General features: G+C 44.2%; 1 protein-coding gene across 3 annotated transcripts in view; it reads left to right on the top strand.

Annotated features, from left to right (window-relative positions):
• The window catches only part of LOC147631502 (MAP3K epsilon protein kinase 1-like), a 39,289-nt gene that overhangs the window by 2,308 nt on the left and 17,234 nt on the right, over positions 1-19,747 (top strand). For all 3 annotated transcript variants that reach the window (XM_086809897.1, XM_086809898.1, XM_086809899.1), the window contains one exon: positions 86-169. In XM_086809897.1, coding sequence (XP_086666023.1) covers positions 86-169 — 84 coding nt within the window. The remainder of the gene's footprint in view (positions 1-85; positions 170-19,747) is intronic.

Below are 19,747 nucleotides of genomic sequence, written 5' to 3'. Positions count from 1 at the left end.
ACATACGGGTTTTCGTCAGTGAGGTTCTTTTAATCTGGTAACTATCTATGTGTCTAACAGGGCATCTTGTTGCCACATGTTTCAGGTATTGGAAGGACTGGTCTACTTGCATGAGCAAGGAGTCATTCATCGAGATATCAAGGGTGCCAACATTCTTACAACCAAAGAGGTTACCGATAAACATTCATACTTTGTTACTCTGTAGTTAGCTCTGTGCTAGCTTGCATAAATAGATTGCATGATGCGAAGAGGGGGTGGGGGACTGTCACGTGCACAGCTGTCAAGAGGGGGGGGGGGACTGACTTGGATAGGTATCTTTTCTCTCTTTAGTAGACTATGTTGTGCTAGTTTGCATAAATAGATTTCATTATGATGTGAAGAGGGGGTGGGGGACTGATTTGAATAGGTATCGTATCTCTCTTTAGTAGACTATGATTGGTAGTCTCAAAGATGTGGACACAATACATTTACTTTCAAATCCGCCCTCCGCCACACTCCTTTTTTTTTCTTCCTGCCCCCAACCAGCTGTTTGGCCTGCTTAGCGGCCCTCAAATAATGGGTTTCTCAGTGTTATTTGCCCAGCCCATGACAGGGCATTGGGTGCCTTGCCAAGGTTGTTTTAGTACTGCCTATCAAGCTCAAATCAGGTCCTAGACCCTTTGCTTCAGGGACTGGGAAACCCTTCATAGGCTGTCTTCTAAAACAAGAACCTTTGTATCTGGGTCACTTCATCTCGGTTGATGGTGTACATATTGATCTGGATAAGATTTGGAAGGCCCTGGAATGGCCTACTCCTCGAACGATTAGGCATGTGAAATCATTTTTGGGTTTCACTAGCTTTTTGGAAGTTCATTGAGGCCTATGCCAAGATCGCAGTCCTGCTGACTCATCTTTTTAAGGGAGTGAGAAGCAAGAGAGATCGATAAGTCCTTTGGTGGTTTGAGTGATAAGTTGGATTGGTGTCTTTGAGCACCAAAGGAGCTAGTCATATCAGCGCCTATGTTGCTTATTGTGAATCCAAATAAACCTTCTGTGCTTGGGATGGATGCTAGCGATTTTGCAATAGGTGCAACCTTGCTCGAAGATGGAAGACCCATAGCCTTTGAGAACAAGAAACTTTTGGAGAGAGAGATCTTGCCTTGGAAAAGGAGCTTCTGGCCGTGTCCAATGTCCATGCACTAAAGATATGGAGGCACTGTTTGTGTGGTGCTTGATTTTTAGTATGGACAGATCATCATTCGCTAAAGTATGTTTGTGGCTAGACTTGAGGGTTTGGAATGTCAGATGGGCTGAACTCATGCAGGAGCTCGATTACCGAAAATGCGCAACCAATTAGGTTGCAGATACCTTTAGTGGGATCCTCGAGGTCAATGCTACCTCTTTTATGGAGATATATTGACTGACTCCTATGTATCAAAGGTGTAGTATTTCATTGGAGGTGGATTATTGTTTAAGGATGGTAAGGTTTATGTGTCTAGTGATATGGCTGTTCAAACTAAGAAGTTGTATGATTGCCATTATGCACTTAGTGCTGGGCACTTGGGCATACAAAGAACCTTGGCCTTGATTGGCCGACATTTCTACTGGCTGTATATGAAGGTTTTTATAGAGGATTATGTGCGGAAGTGTGCGTAGTGTCAGCTCAATAAAGCGGGGAGGCTTAAAGCTGGGGGTATGTTATGTCTGTTGCAAATTCTCGAGAATAAATGGCATTTGTAGTCAAATTACCTTGGACTAGTAGGGTCCATGATTCAACTTGAGTGATTGGGGATCGATTGACAAAGATGGCTAGATTTATTCTTACTAAGTTGACGGTAAACAGCCATGAATTGGATCAGCTCTTTATGGAGGAACTAGACAAGCTCTGCGGGTTGCTTGAGGAGATTGTCAGTGACCATGATTCCAAATTCACTACACAATTTTGGCAATCAATGTTTTCTAAGTTGGAAATATGCAGGATGTCATCTTCAGATCATCCCGAGTTGATGGTGAAACGGAGAGGATGAACCAGATATCCTCTCAGGGCATATGTCTCCAAGAGAAGAGTTTGAGTGGGAACGATATCTCCCACGGGTTGAGTTCACTTATGATAATTGTAAGCATGCATATGGGTTTCAGTCCATTTATGCTTATGTATAGTTATAAGCCAAAGCTACCCATAGGAGTTGGACTAAGGGGAGTCAAGTTGCAATCAGTTGTGGACTTCTTGGATGACATGCAAGACATGTTGAAAATTGCAAAGGAAAGCATAAGAGTCACTTAGTATTTTATGTTAACCATTGAAGGACTCCGAGAGTCTTACAGAAGAGCATGTGGGTGTACCTTAAATCTCAAAGGACTCAAAGACAACAAGGATTGGTATACATTACAAGTTGTCTTCTCGGTGTTGTGGTCCTTAAAGACGATAAGTGTTGTAGCTTACTAGTTGGTAGTGCCTTCTGGAATCAAGATTCACCTTGTGTTTCACATTAGTTGTTTGAAAGAATGTTTGGGGGAAGGTGATGAGATTGTGCTAGTGGACAAGATCTCAAACCTTGAGGACATGACCCGGTAATTTCCAATGGAACCTGAGTCGTTTGTAGATCAACGTACTAGACGGTGTCGAAATACCACCTATTATGAGTACTTGATCAAGGTGGAAAGGATGGTCCAAGGGTGGGAGTTAGTGCTTAGTCTAAAGAGTCGCCTCCCCGGATTCATTGTCAAGAACTTCAATAGTTCTTAAGGAAGGGGAGAATGTTACGTCCCAAGTCTCTAGTAGGGTTAGCAGGTCTAACCTCGGGTTAGGTTAACTAGAGAGATTGGAGATTAGGCATTTTATGAGGACGTTAGTAGTATTTTAGAGACACGGGTTAAATATATCTCTTGGTTTATAGGAGGCCTATATAATAAGAGACTTTTGGAGTCAGTTTGGTAAAGAGCTCCTCAAACATAGGAGGCCTATATAATAAGAGACTTTTGGGGTCAGTTTGGCAGAGAGCTCCTCAAACATGGACTCAAGGTTTGTTACGTACCTAATGATAACTGCAAGGTTAGCCGGCCTAATCTTGTGTTAGGAGACCGTGAAGATTAGTACAATAGGTTGATTACATGGGCTAGGGTGTTAATTATAAGTTATAGCTGTTTATAGGTCTTAGTAGCTATATAAGTGGAGTGAGCGTATTGAGTGGACTATTGTATTCTATCGTGATTCTAGGTGTCCCTGTCCAGTGTACTGGCACAGTAAAATAGGCAAACACACGCAAACAAATTATGCGAAAACAAGTTTATGCATGCAGTCATAAATGCATGTGCACATGTAATGGACGAAATCTCCCTTTCATGAAACGTGTACAAAAAGTTCCTGTCGGGCACAAAACTGGCGTGACAGAAGTATGAATATATGTCTTGGTCTTCCTATGGAGTGACAATCCCATAGGTAAGACGCCATCTTGGCCATACACAGGTGGCACCAACAAGCTCCCGTCCATACAACACGAAGCAGGTCACACACGGGTGGCACAAAACTGGTTCCCGTCCATGTGATGCAGTACTAGTCACACATGGGTGGTACGAATTTGGCTCCCATCCATGTGACACCAAAAGATTGGCCCTTTCACATGGGACACCGGCCTGGCTCCATGTGAACATGGCACAAATCTGGCTGCTCTATGGAGTGACAATCCCATAGAAGTGGCTCCAGAAATGGAGATGGACCAAATGGTGACATCCCCCTGGGTTGCTAAACAGTTGTCCTCAATTGAAAAGCCTCAAGACATGCTTGCAAAAGCTGAAGGTAGTCAGCAAAATAATCCTCGTCTACCTCCTTTGCAACAATTGGCAAATAATTTTTAAATTTCACAAGGTCTCTCCCGGAAAGCTGCCCATGTGGTAACTTTCTCTCCTTGTGAAATACAATCTTTGCTCTGGCTGGAGGATCTCCTCAAGCTCATCAATCTTGGGCGACGCTCTTCTGGATCTGGCCCCACATATTTCCGCAAAAGACTCACGTGAAAAGCATTGTGAATCTTCCAATGATTGGGTAAAGCGAGCTTGTAGGACACTTCATTGATCTTGTCAACCACTTTGAAGGGTCCATAATATTGGATAGAAAGCTTTGGATATAATCCCTCTCGTCCTGGTCTCTTCTGAAGCCTAGCTTTCTCAAATTTCAGCAATACCCAATCACCTTCCTTGACTTGCGTGTCCCTTCTATGCTTGTTAGCAGCCCTCTTATGCTTGTCTTGTGACCTTGCAATGCCTGTTTGCACCTGAGCAAAGGCTACATCCAAGTCACGCAGATACTCATCGGCTGCAAAAATCTCATCCTTTGTACAAAGGATGGGTGGCAATACCACTCTGCCATAAATAATCTCAAACGGGGCCTTTCCCGTGGAGGCATGTACTGTGTTATTGTAAGCAAACTCTACAAGTGGAAGATACTTCTCCCAAGTACTCGTTTGATCTGCCACATAACACTTAAATAAATCCAATACAGCAGAATTTGCAGCCTCACTTTGACCATCTGTTTGGGAGTGATAAGCAGATGAAAACTCAAGCTTAGTGTCCATGTTATCAAATAAAGCCCTCCAAAAGAGGCTCGTAGTCCTTGGATCTCTATCCCCAACAATGGACTTAGGCATACCATGATGCTTGAAGATGTGAGCAAGAAAAAGCTTCACCATATGATCAACTTTAATGGTTTCTTGACAGGCAAGAAGTGAGCTTGCTTGCTAAACCTGTCCACAATGGTCCAAATAGCATCATTCCTGTCATGACCCTGTGAAATTGGAACAGTACAAGTGTGGGCATGGTGGTCGATGTGCAAGATAAATTTTTAAAGATTCATACTTGGGTGTTTGGACAAAAAGGTAACATGTGTGGACAATCCCAAGTGTGAAGGGGGACCAAGGTATTAAATTTTATAAGGTTTATAAACCTTGGGTGGCCCTTAGTTTTAAAAACTTTAAGGGAGGGCCACTAGGATAATTATGGAGTGGGGGCTACTGAATGGTATGCGAGGTGTGGGAACTGGCAATGTTGACCCTATGATGGGCATGAATGCTGGGGGTAGCAATCTTGTGAAGCCACTTCCTTACGATAATGTAACGTCTATGGGTAAGGCGAAGGTATATAAGGAAGGGGGAGCTGCAATGAAATTTGACACGTTCGGCGGGGCCAAAGACAAGCTAAAGGCACTTACCTTTTTACAACAGCTTGATGCTGCTTTTTCTGGTGGAAATTACACAGAATCCTCTAAGGTGAGAAAAGCTGCGACTTTTCTCAAGGGCAATGCATTGTAGTGGTGGTCCACTCTTCTTTTGCAGGGCATAGCACCATCTACTTGGATACAGTTTAAACAGGTGTTCTCTTCCGTATGGCTCACATCTACTTTTGAGGTGGCACAAGTTGGATGCATCGAAGTGTGAAAATCTTGAGGATTATAATAAGAAGTTTTGGGAAGCTTTACTCCCAGTTACTTCTTATCGTGCAGTGCCTTTGTCTGAGCAGGTGGAGAAGTATTGTTGTGGGCTGCCCAAGGAAGTGCGTGACTATTGCATAAAGACTCGAGTAACAAATATGTCGCAGATGATAGAGAATGCTATGCGGGAAATGCGTTACTCACTGGAGTCTCATCTGGATTTAAAGGAAGTAAAAGCTCAAGCAAGAAATCCGAAAAGTCAGGGCATGCTTCGCGTGATGCAAAAGGGTCTACAGAGAAGCGGTATAAGAAGTTACCAATGCCCAAAAGAACTCCTGAGGAGAGACAGGCTTTGATGGATGCTAGGAAGTGCTTTTTCTGTACAGAGGAGAGACATATGTCTTTTAATTGTCCCAAGCGTAAGTCCCAAAAGGACTCTGACACTAAAGGGGAGTCTAAGTCTAAGAAACCAAAGCCTTCTGCAAGATTAGTTCGTGATCTTGTTGGGAAACAGCTAGGTGGTGAAGAGACTGAGTTGTGCAGGGCATGGGGGCAAAGTGAGATCAAAATGCCTTGATTTTCTTTGACACAGGTGCTAGAGCCAACTTTATCTCACCGGATTTGACTGGCCGATTGGGGATCTGCGCAGAGGAGATGGGGCCTTTGTATGAGGCTAATATGGCTTGTCTTGGGTATGCAGAACCCGTTATCCCTATTATTGGGAAGCTCAGGCTTCATGTGCAGGGTTATGTGGACAGTGAGGAGTTCTTTATCATGCCACTTGATGGGTGTGATGTTTTGTTGGGTATGCCATGGTGCCATAGAGTACATGCGGTGGTGGATACGTATAACAGGAAGATTACTTTGACTCATAGAGGGAAAAAAAATATTTTGGATGTAAAGCTTAAAGGGGAATCTATTCCTATTGTATCAGCTTCGGCAATTTCATCAGTAATGAAAAAGCACCTTTCCGCGTACTTGGTTTTTGTAAAGGATGCAAAAGATGATGAGTCTAAATCTAATTTGTCTATGTTAGATAAAGACAGGACTGATTTCACTGTGCAGTCAGATCATCAGACTTTGCGTTATTTCCTCACGCAAACTAAACTTTCTGAGAAGCATATGAGATGGGCCAACTTTTTGTCTATGTTCCACTTTCAGATTGTACACGTGGAAGGCAAAAAGAATGTTGTGGCAAATGCATTGTCACGCAAGCCACAGGTCTCAGCAGTTTCACTTGCTTATCATCATGAGCTTGATGAGATGAAAGAGCAGTATGCCCAAGATGAGAATTTTGGAAGGCTCTATGATCAGATGTTTGAGGGTCAGCGGCATGATCATTATACTCTCAGGGATGGCTTTTTGTCGATGCATGGTAGACTCTGTGTTATCAGGCAGTTACCTTGAGAAGAGATGTTGATGCTTTTGTTAGGCAATGCATCGTATGTGAGAAGGTGAAGTTTGACCGTCAAAAGACACCAGGGCTACTTCAGCCTTTACCTATTCCAGATAGACCATGGGAGAACATTGCCATGGATTTTATATTTGATCTTCCGAGGACACAAACGGGGAATGATGCCATTTGGACTATCATATGCAGGTTCAGTAAGCAGGCTCATTTCATTCCTGTGCGAAAGACGATCAAAGTTGATCATATGGTGAAGTTGTTCATGGCGAACATCTTCAAGTATCATGGCTTGCCTTCGTCTATCATTAGTGACCGTGATCCACGGATGACGAGTTTATTTTGGAGAGGGTTGTTTGACAACATGGGTATAACTCTCAAGTTTTCATCATCGTTTCATCCACAAACAGATGGTCAATCGGAAGAGGCTAATTCTACAGTGTTAGATCTTCTTAAGTGTTATGTGTCAGAGCACAAGCAACAATGGGAAAAGTATCTTCCTTTGGTGGAGTTTGCTTATAACAACACCGTCCATACCTCGACGGGCAAGGCGCCTTTTGAGATTGTGGAAGGAGGGAAGAAGGTACCATCTATTTTGCACACAAAGGATAAGATCTTTGAGGCTGACCAGTACGTGGAGAACATGGATGAAGCTTATCGGAGAGTTAAGTTGGCACTCCAGAAAACTCAGCAAAAGCAAAAGAAAGCAGCAGACTGTCACATGCATGCATTAGAGTTTGCATTGGGTGATTGGGTTCTTTTGCGATTTGAGAAAGCTAGGCTCAAAAAGATGAAGGGTAAAGAGCGCTTATTCCCTAAGTTGAGCATGCACTATTATGGACCTTTTCAGGTATTGGAAAAGATTGGTGAGGTGGCCTATCACTTGATGCTACCAGATCATTGGAGGATTCACAATGCATTTCATGTGAGTCTCCTTAGACCTTTCCGTGGGGATGTGCCTGAGGATGTATTAGATGAGGCTTAGTCGGAAGTTGAGGAACTTGATGAGGTTCGGGTGAGAGTTTGCTCCGCATTAAGAGGCAAAAATTGGTGAAGTTCTCATCACTAAAAGCAATGTCAAAGTGTGCCACAAAAGCTAGCACCTTAGAGGCATCATACTCTCCATGAAAGGCATCAAATTTCACGGACTTGTCCCGTGCCTTGAACTCCTTGAGCTTCTTGGGATGTGGTACATGTTCTTCTCTTTTTCTCTTTCCCTTATCCAACAGGGCAGCCCTCTCTGCATGGGCTTCAAGGCAATCAAAGATGTTTCAAGAGGCACGGTGGCATGTGCATTATGAATCTGTGGCCCCGATGCATGTGACCTTCCCAAATGATGCAATGTCTCACCACGAGGCAACTCAATGGGCAAAGTCTTTCGGCTTGCATGCCGACCACTCTCTCCATGCATAAGGCCATCATGTCGCCCACTAGCTCCAATATACACATACATGTTGCCTCTTGTCCCATGAGGAGTAGATGCATGGTGAGAAGTGATTGATACCTCTTCCTTGTATAAAAGACCTCAACCGTTGAGATGCTGGGTCTCCCTGCTTTAAATGAGGTGGATTCTTGAATACTAACTCTCCATCCTCTCTTTCCTTGAGATCACCATTGCGGATGAGATAGGAGAGTGCCAACTCCCTTGGCTTCTTGCCCACTTCACGAGCCATGGACTTAAAGGTCATATCCACCATAGCATCAGCTTTCCTTACTTCAATGACACTTTGTACATGGGGATCTTCATACAGAAATTTCAGCTCTTCCTCCTTTGCCTACAAAAGCTTCTTCATGTGCTCCAATTTAACCCTCAATGCATTGGGCTCATCCTCATGCATGGGCTCTTTTCCACGGGATGGCTGTCCCATGAATGCACTGTCTATGACCTCTCTCAAGAGGTTTGTGCCTTCCAAGCAATGTATCAGAATCACGAGAAGCACTAGACTGGCCTCTTGAATTTGGCACTTCCAAAGGGTTGCCTTGGCTGTCCATTGAGTCAAGTGTCTGTGTATGCTTCCAATCTCAAAACACCATGTCTTCTCTTGAGAAAGAGAGACGACCGGGCTTTGATACCAATGTAACCGCTCCCTACAGAAGGCCTACAAATCAGAAGACAAAATACACATTTTTAGAGCACTTAACTAATACCAACAATGGACATTATTAGCAACATTAAAACTGAAAATGACCAATAACACTTGACACCAACACTGGGGCCGGAAAGGGCGAGCCCCTCCCTTAATACATTTGTATTTCTTGGAGTATATATATATATAAGTGTCACGGCCAATAGGCCAGATTTCTCTTCACAGGGAGTGAATACAACTCAAACAATTGGGTACTTGTCGATGAAGTCTGGATAGTCGAAGAAGTCCCAAATCACAGGCACACTCCCACCTTCACTGGGTGCACACCTGCCTTTCACTGGTCTTTCGAGACCGTGCACCAACAGGCACACCCATACTAGCACATGCAAAGGGGTACACCGCGGAGGGAACATTGCCTGGTTCTCCCAGATAAGCTTTGCTCCCGGATTCCCTAGTGTTTCTAACCTTCACTGGTTTTCAGAAATTCTGAGGGCGCGGTTAGCACTACCACTGAGGAAAAAACTAACCAAACTAGGAAAGCTTCCTGAGTATGGTTAGCATAAACATGCTTTGTTCTTGCTCTGCACAAAACTTAAAGAAATCTTTGAACTTAATTTAGGAAATTTTAGTTTTACACAAATAAGGAATACAAGGCACTTGGTATAGCTTGTAGCAGGAGTGAATGGAGATGTATTCCTATCACCATGCAGTCAAGTCCACCTGGTACAGCAAATTCAGGCCTGGTATTGTAAGTACAGGTCTTGGTACATCAAGTATAGGCTTGGTACAGTTCAGGTACAGTAGGGTACAATTTGGTACAGGTTGGTACGACAAGTACAGCTTGGTATAGTTGGGTACAACAGGTACAAGTTCAGTTTGCAAGCAAGTACAGGGTAGGTACACCAATAGGTACAGCAGCTGCAAGCTTGTACAGGCAGGTACAACACACGAGTGCATGTACAGCACACGGGCAGCAGCTGGAGGCGGGTTCAACAGGTATAGCACACGGGTATAAGTTGGAGGCAGGCACAAAGCAGAACACAGCACATGGATAGTAGGCGATGGAGAGAGGGTAGTTGTCCACCGCCCACGTGGGGAAAAATACTAATGTTTTCATGCAATAGTTGCTTTAAGTATTATTCAACTTTAATCAAAGGTTAGTTTATGGGCACCCACACTAGAAAATAAATGTCCAGTCCAAATTTTAAATGTGTGAACACATTTACTAATAAACATTAAAGTTAACCATAGCTTATGGATTTTACATTTTAAAAGGGCCAAAATGGTAATACTTACCACCTGTTCACACGCCACACCAATGTGTCAGCAAGCAGCACTCCCATGGTACACTGGGGGCATCCTCGTCCAGTATACTGGCACGGCAAAACAGGCAAACACACGCAAACAAATCATGCGAAAACAAGTTTATGCATGCAGTCATAAATGCATGTGCACATGTAATGGACGAAATCTCCCTTTCATGAAACTTGTACAAAAAGTTCCTGTCGGGCACAAAATTGGCGCCACAGAAATATGAATATATGTCTTGGTCTTCCTATGGAGTGACAATCCCATAGGTAAGACGCCAATCTTGGCCATACACGGGTGGCACCAACAGGCTCCCGTCCATTGAGCATGAAGCAGGTCACACACGGGTGGCACAAAACTTGTTCTCATCCATGTGACGCAGTACTGCTTCATTGAGCATGAAGCAGGTTACACACGGGTGGCACAAAACTTGTTCCCGTCCATGTGACGCAGTACTGGTCTCACACGGGTGGCACGAATCTGGCTCCCATCCATGTGACACCAAAAGACTGGCCCTTTCACAGGGGACACTGGCCTGGCCCCATGTGAACATGGCACAAATCTGGCCGCGACACCAAAAGAGTGGCCCTTGGCACAAATCTGGCCGCTCTATGGAGTGACAATCCCATAGAAGTGGCTCTAGAAATGGAGATGGACCAAGTGGTGACAAGATCCATTCCAAGCCTTAGCCCTTGTGCTTGGGGGTGGTCGTTGAAGTGGACCTATGGTTGGGTGGTGAGTTAACAATGAACATGCACGACCTGTGATTTGGAAATTAATCATACTTGTCCAGTCATACTTGTCCTATGTTTAGGAGATCTATGGGTGCAAAAGTCAGTATTAGGGCTTGGCTAAACTGTGATAGGAGAACGATGATGCATGGGCAAAGGTTTTTGTAAGCAAATTGAATTGTGCTTTTTAGGGTTTCGAAACAACTAGGTAAATCTTTATGACTGTTACCAGGGTTTGATGCATACTAATTTTTGAAGATATGTTTTTTGTTCGCTTTGCTTTTTGCATGCGTTTGATGGAGGGGTTCGTAATTCTCTGAGAAGGAAGGAAACATGGTTGGTCTGTTGTTCCGTTTGAACAAGTGTATTTGTGCGCTACGTGAATTTTGAAGGAAGTTGCATGGGTTCATAGGGGAAAGAGGAAAGGACTAAGAGAGAGAAGGATTTGTGTGATTTCTAGGCCACCTAGACTTGCCCATGTGATGCCCTTCTTGTTTTTGATGTTTCCAAGAGAAACCATAAATTTGCGCACTGCAAACTGTTGGGTGGAGTGGACAACGGAAGCAACAGGAGAAGGAGGCAAGAAGCAAAGCGTGCTGCAGAAGATCTATTGCTGAAGTAATGAAGAGTACAAAAGATACACCTAATATGATGAACCCCTAACTGGGTGTCATACATGTACTAGGTGTCCCAATTGGAACTAGTACTAACTGTACCATAGGTCCTAACTGATAATATCTAGGCCTACAAGGCACATACCAAGGAATGAGTGACACCTATGGATAGTCCATAGAGTGGCCTACAAACCCCCCTCGACGGTATGGGCTGAAGTATCCTGGAAACGTCTCAAGATACCTGAAGACTAAAGGTTATGGTTGCACAAATTCGTCCAATATGGATATAGCAACCTATGATTGTACAGAGTAGCAGATCACGTAACAAATGGTATCAAGTGTAAAGCTTGTCGAAAAGCCTCAAACTTTGGTCGCGGGAGAGCCTTCGTGAAGAGATCTGCCAAGTTGTCTTCAGTGGGAATGTAAGACAACTGAATGTCACCATCTGACCATCGCTCTCTGACATAGTGGTAATGAACCTCAATGTGTTTCGTGCGAGCATGAAACACAGGATTTCGTGCAATAGCCAAAGCACTTTGACTGTCAGTATGAATGACTGTAGGAGTAGTCTGACCAACTAGAAGATCTGCAAGTAGTTTTCGTAGCCAAACACACTCTACTGTAGCTGTGAAAGCTGCCCTGTACTCAGCCTCACAACTAGATGTGGCAACTGTCGCTTGCTTCTTACTGAACCAAGAGATGCATGAAGAGCCAAGCATGAAACAATTGCCACTATGGGATCAGTGTGTATCATAGCAACCACACAAAGACTCACAAATACACTCTTTGACTATGATTTCCTCAACAGAATGACCTTAGGGATTGGATGGAACGAAACCCAATCACTATTAGTGAACCCATGCATGATAAGTGAAGAATCAGCCTTGTAAAAAAGGCCCAAGTGTTGTGTGCCTTTGATATATCTGAAGACACGTTTCACTGCATGCCAATGGTGATGAGTGGGACTGTGCATAAACCTGCTCAACTGGGAGACCACGTACTACAAGACACATTTCACTGCATGCCAATGGTGATGAGTGGGACTGTGCATAAACTTGCTCAACTGGGAGACCACGTACTACAAGTCCGGCCGAGTAGGACACAAGTAAAGTAAACAACCAACTGCCTGCTGATAAGAGGTAGCATCACAAGGTCCACTGGTATCTTCAGCAGAGAAACGAAAATCAGTCTCTAATGGGGTGGAGATGGGTTTGCAGTCCTCAAACTGAAATCTCTGTAAGAGCTGCCCAATGTACTTGGATTGTGACATAATAATCCCCCCCTCAGTCCGAGCAAATTATATGCCCAAATAGTACTGCAACTAGCCAAGATCAGTAAGAGCAAATGATTGCTGTAATTCCCGTTTAAAATCTGCAATTTTCTTGGGATGTGGCCCAGTGAGAATCATGTCATCCACATAGAGGATCAAAATCAGCAAATCTACCCCCCTCTTGCGGATATATAAAGTCACCTCTGTGGGACTATTCTGAAAACCAAGGCTGAGCAAACGAGTGTGAATCCTGTCATACCAAGCCCGAGGTGCCTGCTTCAATGCATACAAGGCTTTCTTAAGCTGGCATACCTTATTTTCAGAACCTACAACCTCAAAGCCAGGAGGTTGTGCAACATAGACTTCCTCTGCCAATAGACCATTGAGAAATGCTGTCTTGATATCCAACTGATGCACTTGCCAATTATTGTGGGCAGCCACGGCAATAACACATCTAATGGTGGTGAAGTGGGAGCAAAGGTCTCTTCATAATCAATGCCCTCTTTTTGAGCATAGCCTTTGGCCACAAGACGGGCTTTGTACCTGTCAACTGAACCATCAGCTTTCCTCTTCACTTTGTAAACCCACTTTGTCCCCACTGCATGTTTACCTGCAGGCAAGTCACATAACTCCCATGTTTGATTGGCATGAATGGAGTTCAATTCATCTTGCATGGCTTGCATCCACAACTTATTTGAAAAGGCATCTCTGTGACAAATAGGATCCTCATCACATGCTGTAGCAATCAAAGCATGAGCAACCGAGTTTGCCAAATCTCTTTTGGCTGCAGCTCTCGTACGGGCTGGCAAAGGAGCATCTAACTTGTTGTCCTTCAAAGTTTCAAAGAACCAATGAGGAGCTCTTTTAGGCTGTCTTATGTCAGCCAATTCGTGCTCTACTGCCTCTTCCACAACATCCTCAAGAGCATGTGGCATCTGTGTCAAAACAGGTGGCTGTCCGGACTGCGTGATAGGCTGTAAATGAGCAGTATGTGGAGGAGTGTATCCCTATGGTGCATCATCGGAGGCATCGGAACCAAGCAATGGCACAAGACTGTCAAAAATGTCCGAGACACCAAGTGTGGACTGCGTTTTGCAATCCGGCAAAGGCATAGAGGATGTCTCATCAAAGATAACATCTCTACTGACCACCACCCTACGTGATGAGGGCTCATAAAGTCTATAACGTCTGCTCTCTACACTGTATCCCAAAAATATGCATTTGATAGCCTTATCATCCAACTTTGTCCGTCTCTGTGAAGGCACATGTGCATAGGCCAAACACCCGAAAGTACGCATATGGGAAATGGATGGCTTGTGACCTTTCCAAGCCTCATAGGGTGTGACTGTTCTCAATGCTTTAGTTGGGCATCTGTTCAGGACATAATTTCCACACATCATTGCATCCAACCAAAACGTATTAGGCAAATTCTTGCCCTTAAGCATACACCTAGCCATCTCCATAATGGTCCTGTTTTTTCGCTCAGCCACTCCATTCTGTTGAGGAGTGTAAGGCACTGTGCACTCATGATGAATACCATGGGCTGCCAAGTAATCATTGAATTCTTTAGACATGTATTCCCCCCCTCTATCAGATTTCATATTGGCAATCTTCAAGCTTGCATCATTTTCAGCCAAGGCAATGAAGTGCTTGAAGCATGTGAACACCTTTGACTTGGACTTCAATGCAAATATCCAAGTGTACCTGGTAAAGTCATCAATGAAGGTGACAAAGTAGTAGAAGCCACCAATAGATGCGGTCTTCATGGGACCACACACATCACTGTGAACAAGAAATAACTTGCGAGATGCCCCAACTCTGCCATCTTTGGGGAGAGCAAAGCGGTGCATCTTGCCAAGTAGGCAAGCTTCACAGATATGTTTCTTAGTAGGCATGCGCATTTGTGGCATATCTTCAACCATTTGTGGCAACCGTACCAAGGCATTAAGATTGAGATGACCAAACCTCTCATGCCATAAATATGTGTCAGGGAGTACATCTGCATCCGCAGCATGGGCATCATGGGCTGAACTGTCACTGCATCTATCATATGCATCGAGGCTATACAAGCCCCCCTGAAGAGTACCAGTCAAAACAATAGCATCGGCATGACTCAAGTCATAGATTGCACACCTATGCCCATCAAAAACAATCTTATGTCCGCAAGTAGCAAAAGCTAAATTGGAAATAAGATTTTTGCGTATGCCTGGCACATACAAAACATTCTCTAGAGTGACAACATTGCCTGCAACTGAAGTGACTGCAACTTGCCCAACACCCTTAACCATATAGGATGCATTGTTGGCACACGTCACAGAACCCCCCTTTGGGGCATCAGCAAGGGAAGTGAACAATGTCCTGTAGGAAGTGATGTGCTTAGAAGCACCACTATCAAAGAACCGCGTGGAAGCTGAAACTGACATGCAAGCATCACCTGCATCATGTACAGCAGGATCATAATGGCATTGGACTATGAAACTCCAAGACTGTTCCGTGGCAAAATGAGCATGCTCATTAGGAGTGGCATCACTGCTAGAGGCAGTGGAGACCGCAAGTCCCTTTTCTTTCTTCTTCTTCTCAGAAGCAATCCTTTTCCTGCATTCAGCTATATCATGGCCGGCAACCCTGCAGTAATTACACCTCTTCTTTTCTTTTGATCACCCTGGGATGATGAAGAAGAAGACCGATTTGCTGTATTTTTAGGGGCAGATTTCTGAAATTTTCCTTTATTGCTATCATTGGCTGCAAATGCTTGATCAGAACGCATACTAGCATTTCTGTTAGAGCGACTCTGCTCCTCCTGCAATAAAAGTGTAACCACCTGATCAAAGGAATAGTAGTTGGCATTGCCCATGGCAACCAACCTCAAGGTAGTAGCAAAACCTTGGTAATAGTCAGGCAATCCATCCAATGTTCCGGATACAAACTGAGAACCAGGAATATCCTCATCAATGTTGGCCAATTGCTCTTTCAAATCTTTGATAGTTGTCAAATAGGCATCCATGCTATCACCCTCATTCATATGTTGATCCTTTAATTGCTTGCGGAGATAGGCAACATGGGCCTCGTTGCGTACCTGATACAAAGAGGCAAGCTTATCCCAAGACTCCCTAGCAATAACGCATGATCTGATATGAGGTACAATACTCTTCTTAACAGAAAGAGCAATCAATGCCTGTGCCTTAGCATCACGGCCATCCCATTGAATCATCTCCTGAGTAGGAGGTACAAAGGCAGCACGGGAAGAACCACTGGATGTGACATCACTAGTGGAAGATGTAGCTTGCCTGATAGGCCTAGGCTCATTGCCATTCACAATACTCCACAAATTCTTGGCCACCAAGACATGCTTCATCATAAATGATCACATAGGATAATTCACCCCATCAAGCTTGTCGTCAGCACCGAAAGCCCCAAAAAGATCATCCTTGCCACTGGCCATTATGCAGACAAATGCACAAATCCAAATGTGACAAAGGCAAGATTAGGAGCCTCAAGCTCTCAACTGCAAATAAAGTGACCAAATGAGCCTCAAGGCGTTCAACTGCAAATATGATGCTTGTTGTCCACAAAATGACTGCAAATGTGCAACTGTCACAAAGTATAGACCTGCAATAAAAAATCCCAACGCAGCACGGGACCTTCCCAAGGCAGCACGGGGCCTTACCAAGGCGAAGAAGCTGCAAATGAAAGAAAAAAATTTGCAGAAATGAAATACCTCAATAAAAGAGCTTCCCGAACTGTTGAAAATGCTTGAGGGAGCTTCTAACAGCAAGAGGAAGTGAAGGACAGCAAATGCCCTCAAAAGCCCTTTGATTTGCCAACTTCCAAATGCTCCAGAGCAGCAGTACAACTGTAAATTCAGCAAAACCCCAAATTTCTAGGGTTGGACAGTCAAAAAACTGTCAAAAATGCTTTTAGATGCTTCGAAATAGGGATTTGAGCTATTCCTTTCTGGAAATGTGTCCTCAAACTGGTCGCCTAGCTAAGAAATCAAGAAGCGACTGATTTTGAGGTATCCTTGCTGCCGTTTGAGGTGCCACGTGGCTGGATCTGACTGGAGGCTACGAAATGACACAAATCTGCTTCGAAATGGCTGGAGACGGTCGTCTAGTGAGTCGCCCAGCTGGAAACAGCAAGAAGATGGAGTTCTCCGCGATGGAATGCCTCTGAACAGTTGTAGGAGCTCACACGTGTGGATTCGAGCAGTAGAAACCAGTCGACCAGCAAGAAATCAGCTCCAATGAGCAAGGGGGAGGCTCGGGAAGGCTGAAACTGGCGAGAACTCAAGGGCAAAGCCTGCTCCGATACCACTGTTGGGTGGAGTGGACAACGGAAGCAACAGGAGAAGGAGGCAAGAAGCAAAGCGTGCTGCAGAAGATCTATTGCTGAAGTAATGAAGAGTACAAAAGATACACCTAATATGATGAACCCCTAACTGGGTGTCATACATGTACTAGGTGTCCCAATTGGAACTAGTACTAACTGTACCATAGGTCCTAATTGATAATATCTAGGCCTACAAGGCACATACCAAGGAATGAGTGACACCTATGTATAGTCCATAGAGTGGCCTACACAAACCCTATTTATGCGCGTGGGTGCATGAAGTGTGGGCTGCATACTGCTCGTATAGGGTTGACAGGTCTATCTGTACAGTCTGGCATACAGAGGAGTCCGCATAGTGTAAATGTGGGCATGTACATGGTTTGTGGAATGTTTTTACATTGAGCAAGTGAATGTACAAGTGGTGTTGACACTAAATTGACGGGATTGAGATGTGGACTTGTACATGGTTTGAGAATGGTTTCCAAAATGTTTTTACATTGAGCAGGTGAATATACAAGTGGTGTTGACACTACATCGACGGGATTTGTGCATGTACATGCATTAGTAGTGGTTGGCATTGTACCGCATTGGTTACATTGGTTGGTTGAGCCCCAAAAGTATCCATTGTTATTGACACCACAGAACAATGTGGCTCACACATGGCATTACACGTTTGCCTGGAACTCGGACAAAGACATGACACTAGACTTGGCCTTTATAGACACTTGACCATGGGCCTAATAAGTGTCCCTGGTCTAGCCTGCACAACGATTACATCTTGCAAAGAGGGTTAATTATGACTTGTGCCACGGGCACGTCAAGACTCAAACTTGTCTCTTGGACTGGGGCTCACAACATGCTCTTGGCCATCAGAAAATGTGTTCTCTCTCCTAGATATAGGAGAATTCCCACATAGCACTCTAGGACATACGGTACACCATATAAATGTTCTTGAGTAATCACGAATTGTGGTACTCCAAAATAACAAACTTATCCATAGCTGTTTCCCTTAGGTCTTTTTTTGCACATGCTCTTGATGAATGTATGTTCCAAACCAGTTAATGGACTTGCCATGCTTAACTACAATAGTAGGTAGTGTTTTCCCCAAAGAGTAGGGCTTCTTCTTCCTCGATGTGGAATGAAGTCGAGGCTCCGATAACAATGTAACTCGAAGAGGGGGCTCTCACACTTAACCATCAATGCAAATTAAACACTTATGGATGGCCACAACCACATTCACAATAAAAAACTTGAACCACAAACTGTAAAAGAAAGAGATGAGGAGGTGACACTACATTTTATTGCTAAGGAGTTCATATGTACAAGCTTGGGGGCCTCCTCTTTTCCTTGGGAAAAGGCCAAATTATCCAAAATACAATAATGAATGTGACAACAACATATGGGCTTCTAATATAATGCCCGAAAGCATCAATCTCTGATATAGAAATACAAACACCTGTGGGGGTATTGATCTTTCTCAGATAGCATAGCATGCAATTGAATCAATAAAACCAACACCTGTGACAACAACATCCGGGCTTCTAATATATGCCCGAAAGCATCAATCATTGATATAAAAATACCAATACCTGTGCGAGTATTGATCTTTCCCAGCACGCATAGCACGCAATTGAATCAATAATACCCGCAAATTTTTGTATATGAATATGATAAAAAATCTCACAGGTACAACCCACATCTGAATCCAAGCAATTCAGCTGGTAAAAACAACATTGGTAGAATCAGAAATTCAGTTGGTACGGGACAGAAATGGGGCGCACAACAACTGTTAAGGGCTGCAAGGACTCTGCACAGAATCGTACGGAATGTACATAAGTATAGCAGGTACTTGTTGCAGGTGTGCAGATATCACCATTTGGTCCCTTCACCATTCTTGATCGGTGTTTCACACACTGAATGGAGCCAAGGTGTGAACGGGGATTTTCCACAGAAGAAAGCTGAAGCATTTATTGGCAAAGTTTGGCCAGAAAGATGGCTACAGAATGTGAACAGCATGGGATTTTATTCATTAAGGTGGCTTATAAGGTTTATAAGTCAATAGGTTCACACATCGTTAAAGTGTGGCCGGATTTATTATTATTTTGGGCCTCGGTCCCTGGACGGGGGGGGGGGGGGGGGGGTGCGCCTAGCAAAAACTTGGCCAACCAGCTGGAAAAGCACAAAAGTTGATATTTTGGGCATATTCAGCCACTTTTGGCAAAATAGGGAAAAGCATAGCTATTTTTGGGACTGGTCGACTTTATAAAAGCATAGAGGATCTTCAGGCGCCCTCATCTCCTAGTGGGAGCAGTCCTCTCCTCTCCTAAGCGCTGGCTGTACAGCATGCTCACTTTCTCCTGAGTGCTGGCCGTACAACAGTAGCCGTGTAGCGTTCTCTCTCCTACAGTGCTGGTCGTGCAGCAGGACAGTAGTTTGCTTGCTTTCTCCTGAGCGCTGGCCGTACAGCAGGAGAGCAACAGGCCTACTGGTTCTATCTCCTCTGTGTGTTGGTCGTACACAGGCTGCAGCAGTTTTTCTGATTCTTCTCCCTTTCTGTGTGCTGGTCATACAAGAGCAGCATGTTCCCACTCTTCTCCCGAGC

The sequence above is a fragment of the Cibotium barometz genome, chromosome 15 (genome assembly GCF_041138505.1).
Source record: "Cibotium barometz isolate CiBa-2024 chromosome 15, ASM4113850v1, whole genome shotgun sequence".
In the NCBI taxonomy this organism is placed as follows: Eukaryota; Viridiplantae; Streptophyta; class Polypodiopsida; order Cyatheales; family Cibotiaceae; genus Cibotium; species Cibotium barometz.
The sequence above is the reverse complement of the archived record's forward strand: the minus strand, read 5'-3'. Positions and strand labels throughout refer to the sequence as shown.